At 50.2% G+C, this 22534-nt stretch overlaps 1 protein-coding gene across 2 annotated transcripts in view; it reads right to left on the bottom strand.

Annotated features, from left to right (window-relative positions):
* Positions 1–22534, bottom strand: part of PBX1 (PBX homeobox 1) — a 236371-nt gene that overhangs the window by 5480 nt on the left and 208357 nt on the right. The window contains exons 8-9 of one of the 2 annotated variants that reach the window (XM_074322423.2): positions 20146–20258; positions 18715–18804 (exon numbers count right to left, since the gene is read on the bottom strand). In XM_074322423.2, the coding sequence (XP_074178524.1) occupies positions 18715–18804; positions 20146–20258 (203 nt within the window). The remainder of the gene's footprint in view (positions 1–18714; positions 18805–20145; positions 20259–22534) is intronic. The other variant, XM_074322425.2, reaches the window with a different exon arrangement.

Below are 22534 nucleotides of genomic sequence, written 5' to 3'. Positions count from 1 at the left end.
CGCTAGACGCTCCGGGGAGGTAATGAGGATGAGACATGGTTTCTGTCCACAGCACATGTGAGACATGTGCAGAACCTAATCATAGAAAGTTCAGGAAAGGCAACGCCCCCTGTGGTTGAAGATCAGGAGAGGCTTCATGGAGGAGGCGCCCTCTGAGGGGGGCCTTGAAAAGGACAGAGAGTGATTCGGGAGAATAAGAAAATCGTGCCAAGACCACACAGCACTGGTCCGTGTGAAGACATCTCGAGAGGGGGTGAGACGGGAAGCTATACGTTTGATCTGCATTTGTAGATCACACCTAAGACTCTAATTCCAGAAGCATCCAAACAACGGGATTGTCCTGAAAGGATCTGTTTTAATGACCACCATTCACGTAGTTGAGGAATGATTTGCTATCGTGCTTAATTCATGAGATGTGACTCATGACTGCTCATGTATTTTAACACACTGAAACACAAGTGTGCTCAAACGCATTTCCTCCCAATTGGTATGGTCCTCAGAGGTAACTGACCTCACCTCTGTACACGTCAAGGTTGAACAGAAAAGGTCTCAGACATTCCTGGTCGGTCATGCTGTACTGTACTCTCATTTCATTCTCTGAAACATTTGGGGGACACGGAGCAGGTGTGACCATTGCCATCTGGGCGGGACCTTGGCTACTACTCCAGCGTCACCCACGGGATTACGAGCATCCTTGGCACCTAACAGGGGCTGGCAAGTGTCCCGTCACGTTTCTTTCACGAGAGAGCAGGCTCCTAGTCTATGGCCGAGACACACGCAGGCCCCTAACCTTTGAATCAGGCTGCTTTCTCTCTGCCCTTTCCATCCACCTGCCTTTCAGTGGCTCACCCAAACCGCGCTCCGACTTTCCCAGGAAAGTCAGGCTTTTGATTCAAAGCAGCTCTCACCAGTTCCGCCAGCATGAGGACAGGTTTTCCCACCCCCAGTAAAGGGCAGGTGTGGACACCACGAGGGCAGAACACGTCCCCTCCGTTGTGGACCGGTGAGTAGCTGCCCTCAAGTTCAGACCCCCGTCTCCTAACCTGGTCAGGCGCGCTCCCCTCGCCCTCTCTGTTGGAGGACGGCTCCCATGGTTTGTGAGACAGTCTCCATCCAGGAGAATTCGCTTTTCTGTCTTTTGGGGGCCAAGAATGTAGTAGGATCAGAATCAAGACCAGAATGAATTCGATTTCCTAATGCAGGCTGGTCACAGGGGGGACCTCACCATGGCCTCCCTTCCCCACCAAGAACACGCGCGTTCTGGCGCCATTTTAGGCTCATTGAGAACGGCGGTTATATTTGTTTTTCCCCAAAGAAAATCCGTTAACATCATCTATCTCTTCTGATTACAAAAGATGGGCTTATATAATATTTGCAAACCTAATACTTGCAATTACATGTGCAATATAATATTTAGAAAATAGGAAAAGGATAAAAAACAAAACGTATGACACCCATAATCCCGTTACTGAGAGACCAGTACTGTCAGCCTTTTGTCTGTCCTAACGATCTTGCTCATATGTGTATGTTTCCCAGGTAGGTGGGTAACCAGATAAAGGAATAAACACAGACGTGTGTGTGTTTGCCGAGCACAAGATTTTGAAAACTTGACAGACGTTCCTTAAGTAGGATGTCACAAGGTAGAAAGGGCTGGCTGAAGAGGGAAAGAAGCCACGTGTCTTAGAATCGAGCGGGCAGAGGAGACAGGTGGACGAGCAGGCGGCTCTGTGAAGGCAGTGATGTTCCTGCCCCGCCACGAGGCTCAGAGGTCCCCACGATGACATCACTTAGCTGTGCTGTGATTCCCTTCAAAGGACAACCAGGGGTAGCCAAACGCAGCCGTCAGCTAAGAGAACAAGCTTGGTGGCGTCCCAGTCGGAGGGGCCTGGCAAGGCTGTCTGCAGGGACCAGAAGACGGCCGAGACTCCTATCTGAGTCATCTCTGAGCTGACATAACTCAAACAGGAGACATTTAATCTGTCTGCTGAAAACCTTCTGCTTTTTCGGACCAGTGTGCAAGATGCAAGAAGGTACAGCCAGCCCACAGACGGCCAGCAGGCGGAGTATCACTCAGATATCAAAACCAACGCTTCCATTGTGCCGGCGGGGGAGGGGGGGCCCGGTGAAGAAGGGCATGTAAACCTTCTACTAAAAAGAAGTAAACAGAACAAACGTCTGTAGCTGCCTTTCCTTTACTCCGTTCTCCATCCATAAACACACACACCTTGGAGGCGGTGACCAACTGTCCCAGTTTGCCCGGTGTCAACCCTGAAAGCCCCTATTCGGTGAGCCCCGGAGTCCCGGGCTAGCTGGGGCGTTGGTCACCCTACCCCAGGCCAGCCCAGCCACGCCCCTACTTCTTGCCAAGTTCAGGACCCTGCAGCCTGCGGGCTGCAAGTCGGATGGACGCCAGAACTTTTAGAAGAAGTGAGTCTGACACGGAGCACCGGCCCTGTCCCCCGAGGCCCTTTCCACCAGGACCACTGTCTGCGCTGGTGCTGCTAACACCCCCCAGGACAGCAGCGGCAGCACAGCCAGCCTCGCCGGGCTTCCCGTTATCACTAGGCGCTCCCGCAGCGACGCTCGGCCTCCATGGAAGGCGGTCAGTGGCTGTGCGTCCTGGGGAGGTGCTGACCTCGCTTACCCCTTCCTCCCCTCTTCCTCCACTGCAGGGACATTCAGGGGGACAGCCCGTCTCGTGCGTGTTTATCTCTGGGAGCATGAGATAGTCTTGTTAACCGCTATGTACAGAGGGTGGGAGAAGAGACCATTTTTATTTAACCTCTGCAGCCCACGGCTCTGTCCATGCTCCGGGGCAAACTACTCTTTATAAAGACAGTCACTGGTCAAAATGCCAACGTCAGAAACCACACCAAGGGGCTCAGGAGTGGGAAGGAGAAATCTGCCGAGCCAAGGTGCCCTGGCTATCTCTGAACGATCCCTGTGGAAAGCACTAGTTCTCCAGGCACTTCTGTGGCTGGGAAAGAAGGCCCGACCTCACATTTCATTCCAGCAGGAGAAGCGTGAGCCAGCTGGCAGGGCTCAGCACGGAGCCTCGCTATGGGAAGCTGAGAGACCGGAAAGTCAGGACAAAATGCCGCCGCTTTCTGAGAAAAGATCTGGACTGTCACAGCACAGATTAAAGAAAGGCATTTGGGAACAAATGGTTTCGGGGCCTTACACGCCTATTTCCTCTCTATCCCGCCCTCATGCATTTGGCGCATGACTGATACACACCAAATTCTACCAGAACCCCACCTAAGGGAGAAGGCCCAGCACGCCTCTCCCAGGAGGCAGAGGGAGCCGAGCACGGAGCTGCAGTGGATGGGTTTCTCCTGACAAAACGCAAGAGCACAGAGCTGCAGCTGAAGCCCTGACTGCCCCTGCCCTGCCACCAGGGCCACTGGCCTCGCCCCCATGGTGGCGGACCCAGCGCTGCCTGCAGCTCCCAGCAGCGACGGCCCCACCCTCGCCCTTCCCGCTCTCCCTCTGAGCTCACCTTAGCAGCTCACAGTTGATGCAGAGAATTCATCACCTGATGTGACAGCCCAAGCGAGCCTGGCACTAAGAAACTCTCATTTGCAACCCAGAAATACGCTGAGGTGCCACAAACCAGCTGATGTCAGCACTGAGTGGAGCTCAATCTGCATATGGGCCAGATGCCATCACAGGGGACCTTCCGGCATGGGTGGGGGAGGGGAGGGGCGTGCTCCAGGCCCCCAGTCACCCAGGCACCAGTGGGGCCGGCCAGGGAGACACACACAGCAACACGGATGCATCCCCTGCCCTCTCCCCCAGGCACACGCACGTGCACACACACACAGCCACCAGATCAGGGGAGACATCAGCTCACCTGGTCGGCCACACCTTAGTGCCACCATCTTCCCATCAGGGTAGAACCATGTTTCCCTGATACGCACACACTTTCCCCACATTCTACAGTAAATACTTTTCACGACATGCTCTGAGATGAAACGATGCTACTGGGAACTCCCCGTAGGGACAGGAGATTCCCAATTTCCCTGGGGAATTTTATAACGGTAAACACGTCCAGTCCTATCTCGAGCTGCCACCAGGGTGGTCTTTCAAACGTAATTCTGGTTGTGTCTCCCCACTGTTTAAACCTTCAGTGGCTGCTCACGGACTTCAAGGTGAGGTTCAATGTCCCAGTCAGGCCTACAGTGCCCTTGACCTTGCTTCCTCTCCAACTCAATGCTCTGTATCTGGCGACTCAGGAATTCCCACGACAGCACCCATTTCACGCCTGCTCCTTCCCCTTGAAGACTCCACTCATCCAATGACATGCCACTCACACCCTGGATATTTTTCAAGATGGAGTGTAAGTACCCTTGCCGCCACCAGCGCCCTGGCAATGTCTCTTCCCCCTGAAGACCCCAGGTCTCTGGCTGTCCCTCTGCCATATTGCCTTTGTCCCGTCCCATGGCCGTCTCCCCACGTGCCCGAGACAGCAGTGCTGAGGAGCTCAGCTCACATCCCAAAGTGGCTCAGTTCCCGGCACATCACAGACTTTACTAAGGGACACACAGAGGAGTGAGTGACCGTGGCACGGCACTGACACCCACCTCCATCCCGGGTATGCAGACATACGGTACCGGGGCTGTGACCTCCATGGTTCAGAGTGGCTACACGTCGGGGCTGTGGGCACCTGGAGACCAAGAGATGGAGCTGAGGCAGCGTCGGGCTCCAGGGTGACGGCCGCGTCCAGGAAGTGAACTTTTCTCTCAGTTGGAGTCAGGAGACGTCACGGCTCGTCCCACGCAAGTAACTATGATTGACATGCATGCTGTTCTGTGTTGTTTTTAGGGAACCCACTGGGATAAATGTGGGCGTCTGCCTGCTGCAGCCACCCCAACACGAAGTGTGCTCCCTCAGGGCCCAGGGGAAGGGGTGGGGGTCGCCTCTACTGGGCACTGTCCTCCCTCTCCAGGGGTCCAGGCCAGCGTTCACGCCCGACGTGAGAGCCAGCTCCCTTCTGCTGGTTCCTTCCCGGCATTTCACCCCCACTCGCCTAAATTCCAGCAGCCCTGACTTTTTGGACCCTTCATTTTGACACGTCAGCACATGCAGCTTTCACGTCTTTATTTAAATATCCATGTGAGACTCAGAATCTTATTCGCGGTTGCCATTTAACTCTTAATCCCGTGAAGATGCACTGGGTGAGCAGTGGTAGGTAAAGCATCATTCTTAGAAGTCCGCTGTCTGCTCTCATGGAGATTATGGTCTTGTGGGAAATAGGCATTCGCTACGTCATCGGAAGGACAAATGCAGACTCTAGATGGTGACATGTGCTGGACAGTAGGGGCCTCACTGAGGTTGGGGCTTCTGAAACATCAGCTGAAAGGTGGACAGAAAATAGACAAGTAGCCAGACGGACCAGGGGCCATTGAGGCAGAAGCAGAAACCTGTCCGGGGCTCTGAGGAAGAGAAGGAAGGAAGCACGGGAACAGAGTGGGGAAGTCAGCCATGTGGGGCGGCAGAGGGGGACGGCAGGTCACGCCAAAGCCCGCAGGCCACAGAAAGGGCTGTGATTTTTGTCCCCAGTGAGGTGACAGGTCATTCAGCCACAAGCCACCAGAGGACAGAGCAGCTGCTCAGGTAAGTACTGGAGTCGAACCAACTGGAAGCGTCCCTGGGTGCCCGTCAAGCACCAGATGTACCTGTCACCCCCTCCTTTGGCCAATGGATCTGTAACGGTCCCGAAGCCCACGGGAACGCCTGCCTCCTCCTACTTCTCAGGCGAGGAAACTAGGACTCAGAAACTAGAATTTTCTAATCTCATTCCCGCTCTGCGCCACTCTTTTGGGACATTTCGAGTTTCAGAAGCTCGGGCTGTGTGACAGTGTGTGGGCACCACAGGGCCGAGGGCAGAGAATCGTGCACCGGCCCCCAGAAAGTCTCTCAGGGCATTCTAACACCCCCACCCCACCCCAGGGCCCCCAGGCACCTCACCAAACTTGGTTTTAGACAAGACTAACTCTCCTCCCCAGGCTTACTCTCCCGAGACATGGCCCTGTGTGTAGGGGCCCCTTGTTAGTCAGTGGGGTTTACCTTACTCGGCAATGCAGAGGCCTGGCCTGACAGCTTACAGGAAGATGGGAACGCTGACCTACGCTCGCCCGGTAAGAACATGAACTTGTTACTACAAGCCACTTTCTCCAACCTTCTCTGCCACACACTCTAACCGCTCTCCAAGGGGCCCAGTCAAAATCCAGCCGCGAGGTCATCAACTGCCTTGCTATCACCGTGTGCCACCCTGCCAGCCTGGTGCCACGGGACAGAAGTGGCACCTTCTTAGCGTCATTCTTTCCTAGTTCAGACCCAGCAGTAATGCTGCCACGTACACTGAGACACAGGCTGGTTTGGCGGGGCCTCCCCTGGCTCACACAGGTTATGAATCTGGGCCCGTTCCCAGGTTTAGGGCTGGGGGCTTGCTTATCTGTCAGAAGTGCAAGTCAGGCTGACACACACACACGTTTCCATGTCCCGCAGACTCCTGGGCTCCTTACATTCAATGTACACACAGGAAGTTAAAACTTAAGATTTGTTTTATTTAATGTTTCAGAGGCAAAGAAAAATAAGCTCAACTTAATTTGGCTAAACAGCAGTGTCTCAGTGTAGAAAACTATTTATATCTGAATAAACACACTCCACACTCAGACCTACAAAACCCAGAACACGTCCTCACTTCTACACGTCCACACAGTGTGTAAAAACACACACAATTCCTACATATCCCATCATACATGTACCGGGTTTCCCCGAAAATCAGACCTAACCAGAAAATAAGCCCTAGCATGATTTTTCAGGATGACATCCCCTGAACATAAGCTCTAATGCATCTTCTGGAGCAAAAATTAATATAAGACCTGGTCTTATTTTCGGGGAAACATGGTATTTATTGAGGTAATTCACGTTTAGAAAAGATAGCACATAAAAAATGTGTGTGCACACACGCTGTGGGAAGAGTAGCTGCATTAAGACAACAATTCTATTGACTCCGATAGCCAAATCGGGATAATTCAAGCAAAGGCTACTGTTTTTTATTTTTTGTTGTTTTTTTTACTCTCAGTGTAAGTGATCTGATTGGCTGATTCTACACAGCCCCAACTTCTTCATTTTATTTTTATAACCTCTGATTGGGCTCTGCTTCGATGAAAGGCCATCATTTACTCAGGGCACACAGAGAGTACGCACACCTTCCCACACCTTCCCGTGGCCGGTGCTCCACGCGGAATGCGCCCGTGACTCGGGCGGACGCCTTGAGGTCATGCGCCATCACGCAGGACGTCAAAGCCCCTCGCACTTGTCCGACCGTCCAGGAGACAGCCATTACCCCAGATTACCAGAGCCACAATGACATACCACGCAGAGAGAGACACGAGCCAGCTCTCCATCCCAGAGACTGGCACATTCAAGTACGTCGAGGACATTCATAGCAATTTACGTGCCATCACGGAGACAAAGCCACAAAGGCTGCACTGGCAGCCTCTTATTTTGAAGCCTATTATTTGTGGGAGGTACAGGCTATAATCACAACAGAAACTTTCAAAACCCTTATCTTCTGTGACGCACCAAATCTATTTCAGAGCCATAATTGCTATGTCACCAGAGAGTTTGCTGCTTAATGCACTCCAGTGCCATTTAGTGTTTGCAGGGTCATTACGGCTAATAGAGGCTGGGGGAGAACTGGAGCGAAGCTGAGGGCCAGTGCAGGGCAGGTGGGGGGCAGTGGGGAATGGGGCGCCCGCCTGCCTCACGCCTGGTGTATTTAGGGGAAGATGTTCTTGTTTCGATCATTCTGTTCACTGACAACAGGAGAAAAAGAGCCTGAAAACTCTACGGACTCAAGAATTCTGAATGCATTTCACTTCACACCATCCCAGAGAACGTCGGGGGCTGTATTGATACCCTCCGTTATTCTGGGATTTGCAGCCAAGTATAAGAGTGGGTTGACTTTTTAAATTTTAATGTTCTTCCTTTTAGAATGTCCCAGAAATCTCTGCAGTGGAAAATTTCCAGCTGTGCTGTGGGCTTGGGCGTTGGGAAGAGAAAGGTGGGGGGATGACGGTGGCATGTCAAAATGCAATGACCCAGGAGAATGCAGCACCTTATAGATGGTAAGGCAGATACAGGAGACTGATGCCACTTCCAAAATACAGAAAACACCTCGTCCCTCACTCAGAGACCACTTTCTAGCCCTACATCCAGCTAAGGTCCTCAGAAAGCTTTTAAAATATATGAAGTTTTATTTCTTAACCTGGCTATAAAGTAGCTAAGACCTTATTTGGCAACTCCTACTATTTAGGGTAATGCTAGGCATATGGAAAATCTTCAAGGAAATATCTGACTATAATTTATCTCTAGGTTCTTTTAGAAAATGCTTAGGTTCTATTTCACAGCCCTGAATTTTTCGTAGACTAGAAATATAGAAAATGTCAAGCTAATTCAGATTGCAGGTTGATTTTTTTTTTTTTTTTTTTTTTTTTTTAAGATCAACACTCGAATTCCTTACAGATCTGCCTTTAAGTTTCCTAGGGTAACAATCCAGCTTTCATGCTGAAGAACCTTCCACAGAAACAGACAGAAGAATGAGACTGGGGGCCTTGAGGCCACGGGAAACCCCTCCTTTTGGAAATAGAGTTTTCCCTAATTTCTAAGTGTTTCTGATTATGTAAGAGTTCTTGGAAATCAATACGAGAAAGATGAACATTTGAAGACTACATGCAGAAAGCTCATAAACATAACGAAAAACGTTCACTGTCACCAGTAACCAAAGAAATACAAATAAAAATTAAATAAGTGTGAGGCACCATTTTATAATTGAACAATTGACAAAGATAGAAAACCTGCTAAGACATCATCAATGAGTGTGTGAAGGAAGGGGGGGGTCATCAGCTGCTGGGTGGGGGCGACAGATGCATCGAACTTTCCAGTTCATCACAAGGCGTTAGACTCACTCACGTTCTCTGACCCAGCAACTCCATTTCAAGGAATTTATTCAAGGAAATAATAGAAAATAGGCACTTGGTCTTCTGTGCTGTGACGTTTCCCACAGTATTATTCATAATAGTAAAATAAATAGAAAACCACTTAACTGTTCCCCAGTAGAGACTGATTAAACAAAGTACAGACTTTCCCTGTAACAGGCTCCTTGTGCAGTTATTAAAGTTATGTTTGAGAACATTTAATGATATGGAAGATATTCATAACATTTTTAGTAAAATAAGTAGGTTACGGAACATCTTCAACATGATGGTAACTTTTCCGCACCCACAACACATGCGCACACACAGATGCTACAAGTCTGCAGAGCAAAACGTTCGCTGTGATTTTCGTCAGTGTGATGGTCCTACGTGCCTCAAGTGTTCTACATTGAATATGAATTTGTAATCGGAAAAAAAAAGGAACTCTGACGTTCACGCACACGTTACAGGAAAGCCCACACATCTCAGGGAGGTCCTTGTCTGTGGGTAGGTCTTGGCCAACCTCTAGAACCCCCTGAGAATGACGCCGATGCAATTAACGGTCTACTCAGGTGTGAGGAAGAAAGATGGCGGCAGCCGGGCCCCTCGTCCAGACAAGACAAGTGGGCAGCTGACTTCCTAACCCTCCTCAGAGCACAACTACCTGTGAGCAGGGTCGATCTGGTGCCTTTCCCTTTATAAGGTCAAAGGAAGCAGACGAGACGTAGCAAACAGCTTAGACAAGATGGCAGTTGCTTGAGAGTAGGCACGGGGTCTCCTTTTCATGTTCCTTGCCTTAATGGCCACCTGGTTAATAGAGACGTCAAAAAAATGCCTGCTGCACGAATGAGTGAATGAATGAGTGAATGAATGAGTGACTATGGATGTAGCTCAAGGCCACTGAGACAACACCTGCCCCAGAAAACAGCATGGGGTAGAGAAGAAAGAAGAAACAGAGAGCTGGTCTCGGAATATATTCCCATAGCAGATTTCTGGTGTGAGTTGGTGAAGATGAAATGGTACAAGGTATAGATAAGTTGGAGGTCAAAGATGGGCACGAAGCTGTGATACATGAAAAGAAAAACGTCATTCTTCTGTGCGAGAGAGACTCGGGACAGCAGAAACACAAAAATGCACATGTCTGTGGGGGTTCCAGGCCGGCAGACAGCCCAGCCACAAGTCTGCCTGCTGGGAAGGAGGGAGGGAGCAGGGAAGGAGTCTCTTGACAACAGGCTCATTTCAAAAGTCATACATGAAGCACCTACTATGTACCAGGCCTGAATTGAAGGCTGGATACAAAACTAAGCTCCTTCTCTTCAGAAACCTTGGGCCTGGAGAGGAAGGAAAGAGGCAGCAAAGCCCACGTCCCCAGCCCGAGGCTGCGTACTGTGTAGGTGTGGTGTAGGAAGGAATTGCCTCTAGGAAAAGGCCCAGCTCACAGGGACACGCCAAGGAGAGAAGCGGCATTTATAGCACCAGCCTCTTCTGGAACGTATGTTCTGGACAGGAATTTCCAGGCCAGGTACTTGGTGCAACAGCAGAAAGAATCACACAGACAAGGAATGAAGACGGACATCTGCAGGCCTCGCTACTAACCTTTGATTTTGTTGTTATTGTTTTGATGCCTCCTCACTTTTTTGTTTCCATTTTTAAAATGTCCTAATTGTTTTAATAAACTTGAATTACATAAGTTAATGCAGATAAAGTACCTACCACCGGGGAAGAAGCCCCAAGTGTTAGCTATTAATGCAATTATTAAATGTCATTTTAGCCTTGTCATTTTCTATTCTTATTGTTTTCTAATTGTTCTTTAGTTTACTACTTGACAACACTCCCTTATTTGATTGCTACTTGATCTGTTCTGTAATTGTGGTGGGGATGTGCTCAGCTGACGTTATTTGTTTTAACCACTCATCCCAGCTGGTTTTTTCTTGTTCTCCTTCGTGCTTGTGTATCCCGATTGCCTCCAACCTTCATTTTGCCATTTCCCACCCAACGTTTCCATTCTCCCGCCATTTTCATCCTTCCATTGGCTCGTAGTTCAATAGCATATTCTTTCTCCCTATTCCTCCCGTTTTCTTATTTCCTAGCTCTTTTTTCATTTAAACTCTGCCATTGTTTCTTCTATTTAATCTTTCCCATTTTATTCGTATTATATTGTCCTTGTATTTTGTTGCACTTCTTCTTTTAACTTATCAAAACTGCCAAGTGTTAAGCGATGACAAAGAGGAGGGGCCGCCTTGCTGGACGTCTTGGCTCCGGGAAGCGAGGGTGAGCCCCGTCTTACCCTTTCTGTGGGGCTGGGAGGGACTGTTACTTCTACAGCGGACACCCCCGTTCATCCAACCCTGATCTTCCACCCTCGAAAGCCATTATTTAACATGTGTCATCTAGTCCATTCATAGGCCTAATTTTCCTCTTCTTCCAGTTTACTGTCCCCAGATAAAAATAAATAAATAAATACAGTTGACCTCTGTTGGTATTTTGCACCTACACTCCCGGAACCGTCTAACCATCTCCTTTACTGAATCACCAAGTCTCTCCAGGAAGAGACACTTGATCTAAGGTGTCCGCTCTCTGGCGTGGATGGGCCGCGGGGTCCCTGGCTATGCTGGCTCAGCAGCTATGGTGCGACAACAGAGCAGGGAAGACTATATCAAGCGAAGGGCTTTCTACCTCATTTCCAGATGTAATTTTAATAAACGAACCAACTCGTCTAAGCCTCCTGTGTGCCACCCTGAAAGGATACACAACAGAACAGTCAGACCCGAGTTCTTTTCCGTCTCAGCCAAACTCCTAAATCTTTATTACCAGGAAACAAAACAGACTCATAGTGGGAGGGTCTCACCAACCCTTCACTCTCAGCCTAAGGAGCAGAGACTCAGGCCTCCCTCTGCACGAAGGGGAGGGACACAGATTGTGGACTTTGATTGATCTGGGTCCACACCCAGCTCCATCACTTCCTGGCTCTTTGACCTTGGTAAACTACTTAACCTCTCCATGGAATGGAGATGAGAACGTTTATAAAGGCACTGGACTTGATACACACTGTGAGTTAGTGTTCTCATATGGAGACTGAGACATTGAGAGGACTTCAGAGCCAGGTCCTGCTTAGTTGAGCTTGAAAATTATTAGGTTCAATGAATTAGCGGCTGACGGAGTTGGAAATCATTGAAAATAGGACCATAATAGATGTAGGTATATGCTTCTATTCTGAGTCTTCCCCCATATTATTTCATTGTTTAAGCACATTTTATGCTAATCTGAGTTAACTTCCTGTACACAGTTAATTGTTAATAAAGAGTTCTCTTTCTATTAGGAAAGGCTGATTTTCCACTGGTCAGGAAGCTGTAAGACCGCCATTCCAGTGAAAGTGGCATAGTGCCATCTCACACACGGGAATCCTTCTGAAACCCTGGATTTCTCTTATTCATAGCTCTGAAGTATTTACCCTCCTCTTGTATTTTCTTGGGAATGGAAAAGCATCATGATTTAGAAGTCGAAGGTGACACTGGAAGAGGCCTTAGGCATCATCGTCTCAGCTGTCCTTCCCAGAGTTGAGGAAACGTCCTGTGCAGGGAAACTGACTTGTCCAGTCACACAGGCAGACGGTGGCAGAGGTGGGACACGTCCGCACACCCACATACCCACGAGCAACGTGATACGTTTGGAGCGATCGCATCACCAGGCCAGATCAGCAAAGCTCTGTGGTTGTTTCTACAGAGACAAGGAGCCGCCACAAAAGGACGCTTCTTCTGAGGACACAGGGTGGCTGCTTGGTAGGGTGTGGGGAGGGCGGTAGGTTCTCAGTCTACGTCTGGCTGGTCTGGAATCCCTGCCCCCTGCCATGTGACTTCATTTCAGATTTCCTCCCACACTGCGGAGTGGGCTGGCTCCCTTCCCCTCGTATTCCCAGAGCAGGAAACCTAATCTCAGATAAGCACTGAATGAGACGGAAAGTTAACATACATCCGAATGGCACTGCAGCCTCTCAGGGTCAGGGGTTTCTCCAACTTGACCTGGGTATAGTATGACGTAGCCTCAAAGTCAAAAATACTATCGATGACATGGTTATTGAGTGAATGGATGAATGAATGAATGCCTGAATCTATCACTCTGCTTCTGAATGATTTCTTCTCATTCGCTTTCTGCACCTTTATGGCCCATTCCCCGGCAGGTGGGGAAAAATGTGGGATTGTATACGAAATCACAATACGGGGGTGTTTTCGTTCCTCCAGTGACTGTGGGTTCAAAGCAAACGCTTTTTCAGTCTCAAATGCTCAGGTGATACGGTGTGAAGATTTACAAGCCTCACTGTGTGAGAAGCAAAAGGGGGCTGGCTCCGTGTCCCTTTGGCTCCATCCTAAAGGAAGTGCAGCCAGAACCTTCTTGAAGGCAGAGGTCCATGGACTCAGTACCTGCTGCCTTCAAAGCCTCCCGACACTGGCTCGCCACGCCCAGCCCTGCTGCGTGGCCTCCCTTCGCCCCTCCAGCTGGGCTGTCCAGCGGTCCCTGCCTGCAGCACGAGAAGGTCCCCAGAGGCACCAAGTGCGAGCACACTTGGATATGCTCTCCTACCTTCAAAATTCAAACTCAGCTTGTAAAAGGGGAGAATTAAAACTTCATATAATTAAAGTGAGCTTTTAAAGATTTGCATGTGAATTTTAATTACCACCCTCGCTTCCCAGGCCTGTAATTCTACATGTGGCACCATCTTATTAATATATACTTAAGTGGAAGGAGGTGTCTCGGAAGTAGTTACGAAAATATTGAGATGATGGCATGTGGCCAAGTATTACCAAGCGACTCTGGTGACATCCAAATGCCTGAAATGTGCCCACTTAAACAGGACGTTATTTTTGTCCTAATGACTTATACTTTATTTTCGTAGCAAGTATTCTGTTTTCACTTCATCTAACACGGGAGAAAACCAAAACCAAAAGCACCTATGCTATGTTTACAAAGATAAAAGCTTCATCTGTTTTCCCACTACCACAAAACTAATGAGATTTTTCTATCATAAACTCACATTAATGCCACTTGGTCTTCAGAGAGAGAGAACGACATTTCCATTTTCACTAAAACTCCGGAATAAGAAAAATCTTATAGGGGTGGGTATCTGTTTACACTAGAGATGGGCTGGAGTGAACTCACTCCCTTCACTCACCTTTAAAAATAATTACAAAAAAAGTCTATATATAGCTTAATCCCTAAAGAATAATGCTTTCTGCTTCCAGAAAATCTCGGAAAAGTTTGTGTGACGCCGAGTCTTTCTCCAGTGCTCGAGGCACAGGTGGAGGGGGAAGCAATGGGAGGCTGGAAGGTGAGGCAGAGAAGGACTCTGACACAAGAAGTTTCTGGGGAGGGGAGCCTGGTGTCCCTGAGCTGAGAGTAAGAACCAAAGGCCATGCTTGGAGGACTCCAGAGCGACTGAGCTGAAAGGGACCTTCGAGCTCTCTTCTCTGGTAAAAGTTACGGGTGAATAGAGGTGAAGCGACCCGCAGATGACAAGCTGCAGGAAGGACCCAAGTGCCCACGTTTCAGACGGCCCCACTTCCCACCCGTCTGTGTCCACGGAGGTTCCAGCCCCGCGCCTGGCAGAGACGGCAGTGAGCCCTGTCGGAAGCCATGCTATGCTGCTTCCCGGTCAGTGTCCCACAAACAGGGTTTGGTAGAGGATTCTCTCAGGGGAGGCGGAGTTCAAGGGTTGCAGAGATAATTCTCTCGGCAACGTCATCACTAGAATTTCAGGGATTGAAGGCTGGTTGGACTCTTACTCTCAGAGAATCTGCAGGGGCCCGAAAGTTTAGAAACTTTCCAAAAAAGAAGACTTAAGAACGTCCGCAGTAAAAACACAGGATATTGGTGGATTAGTAAACATTGAAAATAAACCTCGTTCCTAGATGCTTCGCAGCTGAGGGTAAGAGGTGGCCACTGGTCATTAAGTGCATTTTTTAATTCAGTGTCTTCTCCAGCCTGATTTATTCATTCAACCCATGTGTTTTGAGCAATTCATAGATGCCGTTTAGAACCACACACACACTCGGGAGGGAGAGGCATGGAGACCAACGAGGTACGTCCGCGCACGTCCCCAGAGCACAAGGTAAGTGTGTGAAAGATAAAGTGCAGAGAAGAGAACAAGAGCCCCAGGAGAAGACGACGCAGCAGGGAGTGGACGTGGGAGAGTGTGATTCTGAAAACAGGCAGGAGGGCCAGTGGTGTGGGAATGACAGGCCACGTGTGCAGATGGCACCATGAGCGGACGTAGGAGAGGGCATCACCGGGGAGGGGGAGCTGGCTGCACTCACTGGCATGGGCGGTCACCTGGACGACAGGCAGATGGGGCCCGAGTGGGGGAGCCTGGGGGTCAGCCCCACGGCCTGAGCTTGTTTCGGTGGGCAGCACAGAGGCACTGGTGACTTCTGAGCGAGCAAGGAAGGACACAATTCAGGGGTGCGTGCCGGAGAAAGGAGGCGCTAACGGCAGGCGGCCATAGTGATTAGGAAAGAATCACAGCCGTCTAGCTAATGAACTGTTTACGATGGTGGTGGTGGGAACGGAAAGGACAGAATGGACGTGCTAGCGAAGGCATCATTCAGCACGTCTGACTGACAGAGAACTGGAATAATCTACCTCCATTACTTGCTGCCACTCTAAACCTAGTAAGTGTCGCCGTTGTCACTGGAGAACACAAAGTACTTAAGAAGGTATAATTTAACGCTCGCCGTGGCTAAGGAGGGGGTCCTTAGGCCTTGCAGAAGTCCTTACCCACCTCAAAAGCATACCTTTCCGTCAGAAGAGGGAAAAAGTGACAGTTGTGTCCTAACCTATCCTCACCAGGAGCTACCTACTGTGAAAACTGCTCACGACAGAGGAGAAAAAGGTCAAATTAGAAAGTTTCCACTTATCACATTTCATACTGCATTCACATGGAACGATTTATGCTTTGCAAGGCCTTTCCCACTTATTGTCGCATTTTCCCTAAAGCAGCCCTTGCGGTAATAAGGCTGGGTGCTCCTGGTCCCGTTTTGTACAACAGATTCGACACCCACCTCTGGGCACACATACCGGGACCGGCCTCCCAATCCCCGGTACAGGGCTCTTCCCACGGCACCTTGTGACCCCATTACTATGTGGTCTTAGTCAAGGCCAAATGGTCTGAACTGTGTAGGACTTAAATAGATGCTGGTTGGGCAACATACGGGTGCTGTGAAAAGCCGGCCAAGGCAGCCGATGAAGGCTGCCCAGAAAACGTCCTCCAGGGAATGAAACACAACCCAGAGCCCAGCTGGGAATTCCACTGCTGCCTTGGGTTTAGAAGTTGTTTATTTTTATTTCTTGGCTCGAACCTTTCATTCCTGTGCTTGTCTCTTCTAGTCTCCCTCCATCTCTCCCTCCCTTTCTTCTCCCGGCAGCCACAGCCCCACTCTGCACACACACATGTCTTATGTCTCATGCCACCATCTAAAAATCCATCTCGCTCTAACAAGCTCAGTCTCCGGCAGGTGGCATGATTTAAAATTAATACCAAAGGAACATATCATGTCACGATCAGCCTTTGATTCATTTACCCTGCATATTAAAGACCCAGAAATAAAATAAACACAGTTCACAGGGAAAAAAAAATAGTGCAAAATGAGAAACTCTTTCAAGTGGCATTTTCAAGCCCCGTTTTTGTGGTGGGCTTATGTAATCCGACGTAATTGTCTGCACATGTTTGGTTACACTATTTCAGAAATGATTCCCAGCCTGCCAGATGACGTCAGAGGGGTCCATGTTGATCCCCCGCCCCCCGAGTCCGAGGGCTGCGCTCTTCTGCACCCGATTAGGAAAGAAAGATGCCGAACAGCAGACCGGTCGGCTCCATTTCCTGCCCAGTCACACAGACTTTCTTCAGTTCCCTTTGTGAATGTGCCCACACTCTCATCCCCACACTTACACAAAAGCAGAGCTCTTTCTGGAAAAATCTATCTTACATCTCAAAAAGATTCAGGAAATGTGTAAATGCATCTGTGCTTGACCCCCCCCCCCGCTTCTCCCCCCCCCCACACAGCCACGTAATTCATCTGGAATCTATTTTTGAGGACATACTTCTCCATCATGGCCTCTTGTATTTTTGTAGGCAGGTTTCCGGCCAGTCAGCCATTAATACGGGAATAACAACTCATATAAGCACAAGAACGAAGGGTCGCTGTGCTCTGGAAATCCTTTCTAGAAAAGGGACATAACCTTTCAGAGTATACCAAACAGGATCCGCTCTGCTCTCTGCTTCCCTCCCAGAGGGACTTGTTAAATATTACATCAACTCGGATGGGATTCTGCCTCAAGAAGGCAGAAAAGAAAGAATTCCTAATTGGAAGGGGCCTGAACGGTCATCACGACACTCCCGCCGGGGTTCTTGACCGCCACGTACAGCGTAGCCCCTCCACGTCTCACTGCCCCGGGGGTGGGGAATTCGTGACTTCCAGAGGCAGCCAATCCCTTCTCTGCACAACTCTGACTGTGAGAAAGGCCCATCAAATGTGGGAGCGAAATGTGTTTCTCTGAATCTTCTACTCAGGGACCTTATCCTACTCCCATTAGGTGGACCATTCATGACGAATCCAGTCTCTCTCAGGGACGACAGTGTGTCTAAAGCTAGTATGGGCCGCCCAACTCTTCTCTAGGCCAAGGACCCCTGAGGCTTCCTCCCATTCCCCAGCTGATGAAGAAGCTGGTACTCTCTCAATTCCTTCGAGGCTGCCACAGTCACGTATGATTTGACCAACGCACAGTGAAGGACTCATCACCTCCTTCACTGCAGACACTGTACCTCAATTAATACGGACTAGGACGACATTAAAGCATCATGCCTACCTTCCCTTCCTTCCATCCCAAATTTGTTTTAATTGTAGCAACAACAACCACAAGATAAATGAATAATCATCGCCACCGACAATAGTTTTCTTCAATCGTGCTCCGCCCACAGTTCCTCCAGAGCTTCCCGCGACCTTGAAAAGCCCAGGAAATCACCCTAATGCAAAGAACAGCCTCCTTTTCCAGGCTGCCCTCTCGTCCCAGCTTGCTGTCACCACTGCTGAGACGGCAGACGATTGATCTGAGAAATCAAGTTGGATTGCTGTCCCAAACCTACACTCGGTTCTCCTTGGGTCTGTCTGATCGATTTCACTCTGTGTGACACAGCTTGTCGCTAAGAATTTTCATGCTAGTCAGGGCCGCCAGCACACCCGAGCACCAGGAGAAGGTGGTCTGCACCCCTCCCATCCCTTCAATGTACCCAGCCTCTGTGCTAATTTTTTTTTTTTTTTTTCATTGTCCCTCAACAGATTGGAGAAAGGTGTTTTTTTAAGACCATAGACCTGGATGCAATGGATGTTGGCTACCGGTTTTCCTCCCCGAGTTCCCAGGCCCAGCTTGTGGTGACATTTCCTAGCACTGTTGTACAAGGTGTCACCTGTTTAGCAGCTCCTCTCAGCTGAAGGCATGTGGCCGCAGGTGCCATACAAACACTGATCGCGTATGACAGCCCCGGACGCCAGCTGCGGGCATGAAGCCGCCCAATCCCCACTCATTCTGTGGGTAGAAAGCTGCCGACGGCATGACCGATACAGAAGCAAGAAACGAGGTGACCGGAAAGCTGAGATAAGTCCTACTAAGTGGCACTGGGAGCCCTTGGGCTTTGAAATCATTGGTAGGGGTGCAGCAGAACAAAGGGGGCTGGTTTTCTTACACTGATGCCCTGTGGACTGTACATCTGACTGGCTGCGAGTCCATCACTGTATCCTCCTGTCTGGCTGATAACATGGCGAAGGGTATCCACCTAAACAGATGAACAACAGAGAGGAGATTAGTCAGGGGACGCAGGGCCATGAGGCACAGCAGCATCACACACACACCGTGCGGCCGTGGCACGTCAACGGCGTCACTTTGGAGACAGTCTTCCTGGGAGGGGTCCGGGAGGAGGAGGCTGGGCCTCCTGCATGAGCCAAACCCAGTATTGTGTCTGAGTTCCGCAAGTAGCACAGTGAAAAGGTAACACACAGCCGGGGCTCCCACCACTGCAATCAGTCAACGATGCTACACAAGATGGTAGGGTTTGGGGCAGTAGACGGGGGTGGAGGGCAGGGAGTGAAGGCATTTTCCCTTCCCTACAGACCATCCTATATAGTGTCTTTTGCTGGGGATCCCCCAAAAGTCAAGGTTCTGTATAGAGGGGACTCGGCCAGCCACCACAGAGACAGCGGGATTGTCTGAGGACTGAGACGGTGGCAGTTGTTTGGTCAGCTGGCCAAAGTGTGACCAGATCTTCTCAAACTTGTGTGTAGGCAGTTTCCTGAGTGGGGAAGCTGGCCACTTGGTCTATTGCAGGCATGGAAAGCTTCCAGTCCCACATGCAGAGTGGGAAACTGGACTGCGTGGCTCAGAAATCCCCCAGTAATGCTGGCCCAGCACTCTCCCTTCCCCTCTGCCGTCGGGCTCCATGCTGAGGTCGCAGGATGGCTTCCTGAGGTGCAGGGAAGGTGAGCTGCTCATGGGGGAGCACGGGGTGCGCACAGCACACAACTTGGTTTTGCTTCCCAACGTGAACTCAGACTCATCACCAGAACCCAAGCCCTTGACCTTCAGGAAACCGAGAAGGGGTGCTCAGTCAACCCGGCCGGGTGTTTGGAAAGCTTCAGTGGACACATGAGGTGCTCCGGCCTTGGCTACTCATAATTACCTCCGTGTTGGGCAAACACTGAGTGTGGGAAACCCACGGCAGGAGGGACACCTGGAAAGTGAGACGATGAATGCACTCAACACTTCCTCCCTTTCCCTTCCGTGAACAAAGAATACGCTGGTTCCACTTGCCTGACAAGTCTTGGTCACCTCACCCTCTGCTTCCTGCTCCTTTCCCGCCTCCCTAGCATGACTGACAAGCCAGAGCCAAATGCATTCACGAAGTGTGGACGAGAGTCCCCACGGCAATGGGTGTTTTTGTTGCAAATTGGTTTAGCTGACGGTAAGGTTTTGTTTCTACACTTCCCTCTCTACCTCTCTCTCTCTCTCTCTTCCTCTCTCTCTCTCTCTCTCTTTCTGGGCAGAAGCGGGAACAGCCAATACGACTGAGGCTCTTGGGCCCCAATGCATTCACCTGGCGGCACATGGGCTGGGTCCCTACCTGTGATTGCACGTTGGCTCCAACCTGGGCCCCTTGGTAAGAATCCCCATTGAGTGACTGCACGCTCATGAACAAATCTCCAGAGTTTGACATGTTAAAAGAACTGGAAGAACCTGGAAAGGAAAGAGTGAGGCACCTGAATCACAGAAAGGAAAAGGCTCCACCCCCGCAACTAACAGCCAAGAGGAAGAATGACATGCAAAGCAACCCCCGCAAATAAAAACCAAAATTAAAACAACGTCGACAGAGTCTGGTTAGTAGCATGAAGCACAGAACAAGCAAAACAGGGTGCACATCGCGCGTGTTACGTGAAGCCACAGCCTAGGCCGGTCGCCTGCCTCCTCTGAGCACCGTCACGCGGAGAAGGGGAACGTTTACTCTTCTCCACTTCGCCTACTTGAAGTGGAGACAGTCTCCAGGCTGAAGGTCTCTCTTTCCTGCCTCTGAAAGCCTAGGGTTGGCCCGGGGACCACAGCTGGAGAACGTGGCTGCTCAGCGATACGTCTGCCACCACCATGGAGCCGTGACCTGCTCAGCGGGACGCTAAACATACCGTTGCCAGACCCACCTCCTGTCACCCAGGGAGGGGGCTGCCGAGGGCAATGCCCCTTTGGGGCTGGCCCTGGGATACGAGTCCCCTGACACGGACGATTTCTAGAAAAAAGGTCAAGTTCCTCGCTGGGTGGCAAACGGCCCCAGAGAGCCCCCAGGATGGGCAGAATACGGGAGAGTGAGCCGCCCCTCCCTGCTGCCTGCCATTATGGAGGGAGACGGAACAGAATAATGGGCCAGAAATACTCAGGCATGCATGAAACGCTAGTGCTAAAGCTAATAATAATAAGTGGGCCTCAAGAGCAGCAGTTAACCACCGCTTTCACCTCCCAGAGATGGAACCTTCTCTCAGAGAGTTAGCCTTTAGGTCCATCGTGGCACCACCCAGATGCCCCTGGTTTCACTGGGGGAACCTCGCCCACCCTCCACCTACACCGAGGGTGTGGAAAAGCTGAAGATTATTCTGAAGTCATCGTGCAGCTCAGCGCATGAGGAGAGAAAGCTCAACGTGCAAGATTGGGTTAAAACATGACGTTAGCCTGGAAAAGGAGAGACCTCAGGGACCCAGGTCAGTTCCACTCTGCTGTTTCCAACTCTAAGTGTTCAAACTGCCCTCTTGCCCTCCTGTGCGGAGACAGCCATCAACCGTGTGGAATTGCCCAGCCAGGATTCATGCCTCAGCTCGGACACTTGCTTTGCTCCCGGGACGGGGTCTGGCCTCTCCTGGAGAGCCGTCCTGCCTCACGGAAGAGCTGCTGCTAAGCAGGACGGAAGGCTTGTCTTTTTTCCGTAGACGGCCCACTTCCCTAGTGATGCAGCTAAACTCTGCCTCTGCTCTGTGCTTCACTACTGATTGTACACTCCCACTTCAAAGGCAAGAGCCACTGCAAGGAAGCAAAGGCTCTACTTGAGGACAGTTCACTTGGGGACGACCTCAAGGGAACAAACGGTTCCGTTCTTCTGTTCTTTGAGACGCTCATCCACACGTGAGGAAGCACCAACCATTGTGCTACGTCCACTGACCCTCCCCTCTCACCCACTTCTCGTGGGAATGCTTTCTTGGGGGTGGGGGCGACCGGGCACACCCGAGGAACTGTGATGTCCCCCTAGCTCTGCAAACACCCTGCCTCGTTGGCACACATTTCTGTGTAGCTCATCCAGAAGGAATTAGAAAAGCTGGGTCTTAGGCCAAGTTCAGAGAGGTCAGTCCTCCCAACATGGGGGTGAAGCAGAGTGTGGCACGGTCACAGTGGCATGGTGACACACAGTCCCCAGGCCTCTGTGCCCTAGTCACGTCCCTCTCAAATCTTGCTTTTAATCACAGAAATACAACCTAAATAATAAAAACCTTTTTATCACGAGTGTTAAAACATACGCTCCCATTTAAATGTCCTCAGAACAAAAGAGTCAGTTCCCAGAAACCAGGTTACAATTGTTTATGTGATATCGGAGTTTTTGCTCTCCCCAGAGTGTTCAGTTGGAAGCCCAGGTATTCTACTTCTCTCCCTGTCAAATACCCTGGAATAAATACACACTCTAGGTGCTTGGCTGATGCTTTACTGGGAAAGAGCACACACCCTGAGAGCTGGGAGAGGCTGCCAACGGCTACCCTGATGCCAGGTAACGTGGTGTCCCCAGAACACAGAGACCTGGAATGTGCGTTTACAAGATTTACATGGCCATCAACACAGATGATTTTAAAAATCTATGTGCACAGATACATTATAAATATGCCTGCCGCCTAATGGGCAGAGATAAACATGCACATCTCAATGGGCTTCCTGTACCGATGAGTCTGACTCAGACCACCAACTGCAGGAATGTCCCCACGCTCCTG

The sequence above is a fragment of the Rhinolophus sinicus genome, chromosome 11 (genome assembly GCF_057876585.1).
Source record: "Rhinolophus sinicus isolate RSI-liver-muscle chromosome 11, RSI-T2T, whole genome shotgun sequence".
Taxonomy (NCBI): domain Eukaryota; kingdom Metazoa; phylum Chordata; class Mammalia; order Chiroptera; family Rhinolophidae; genus Rhinolophus; species Rhinolophus sinicus.
Note: the sequence above shows the minus strand (reverse complement) of the source record. Positions and strands in the feature narration are given on the sequence as shown.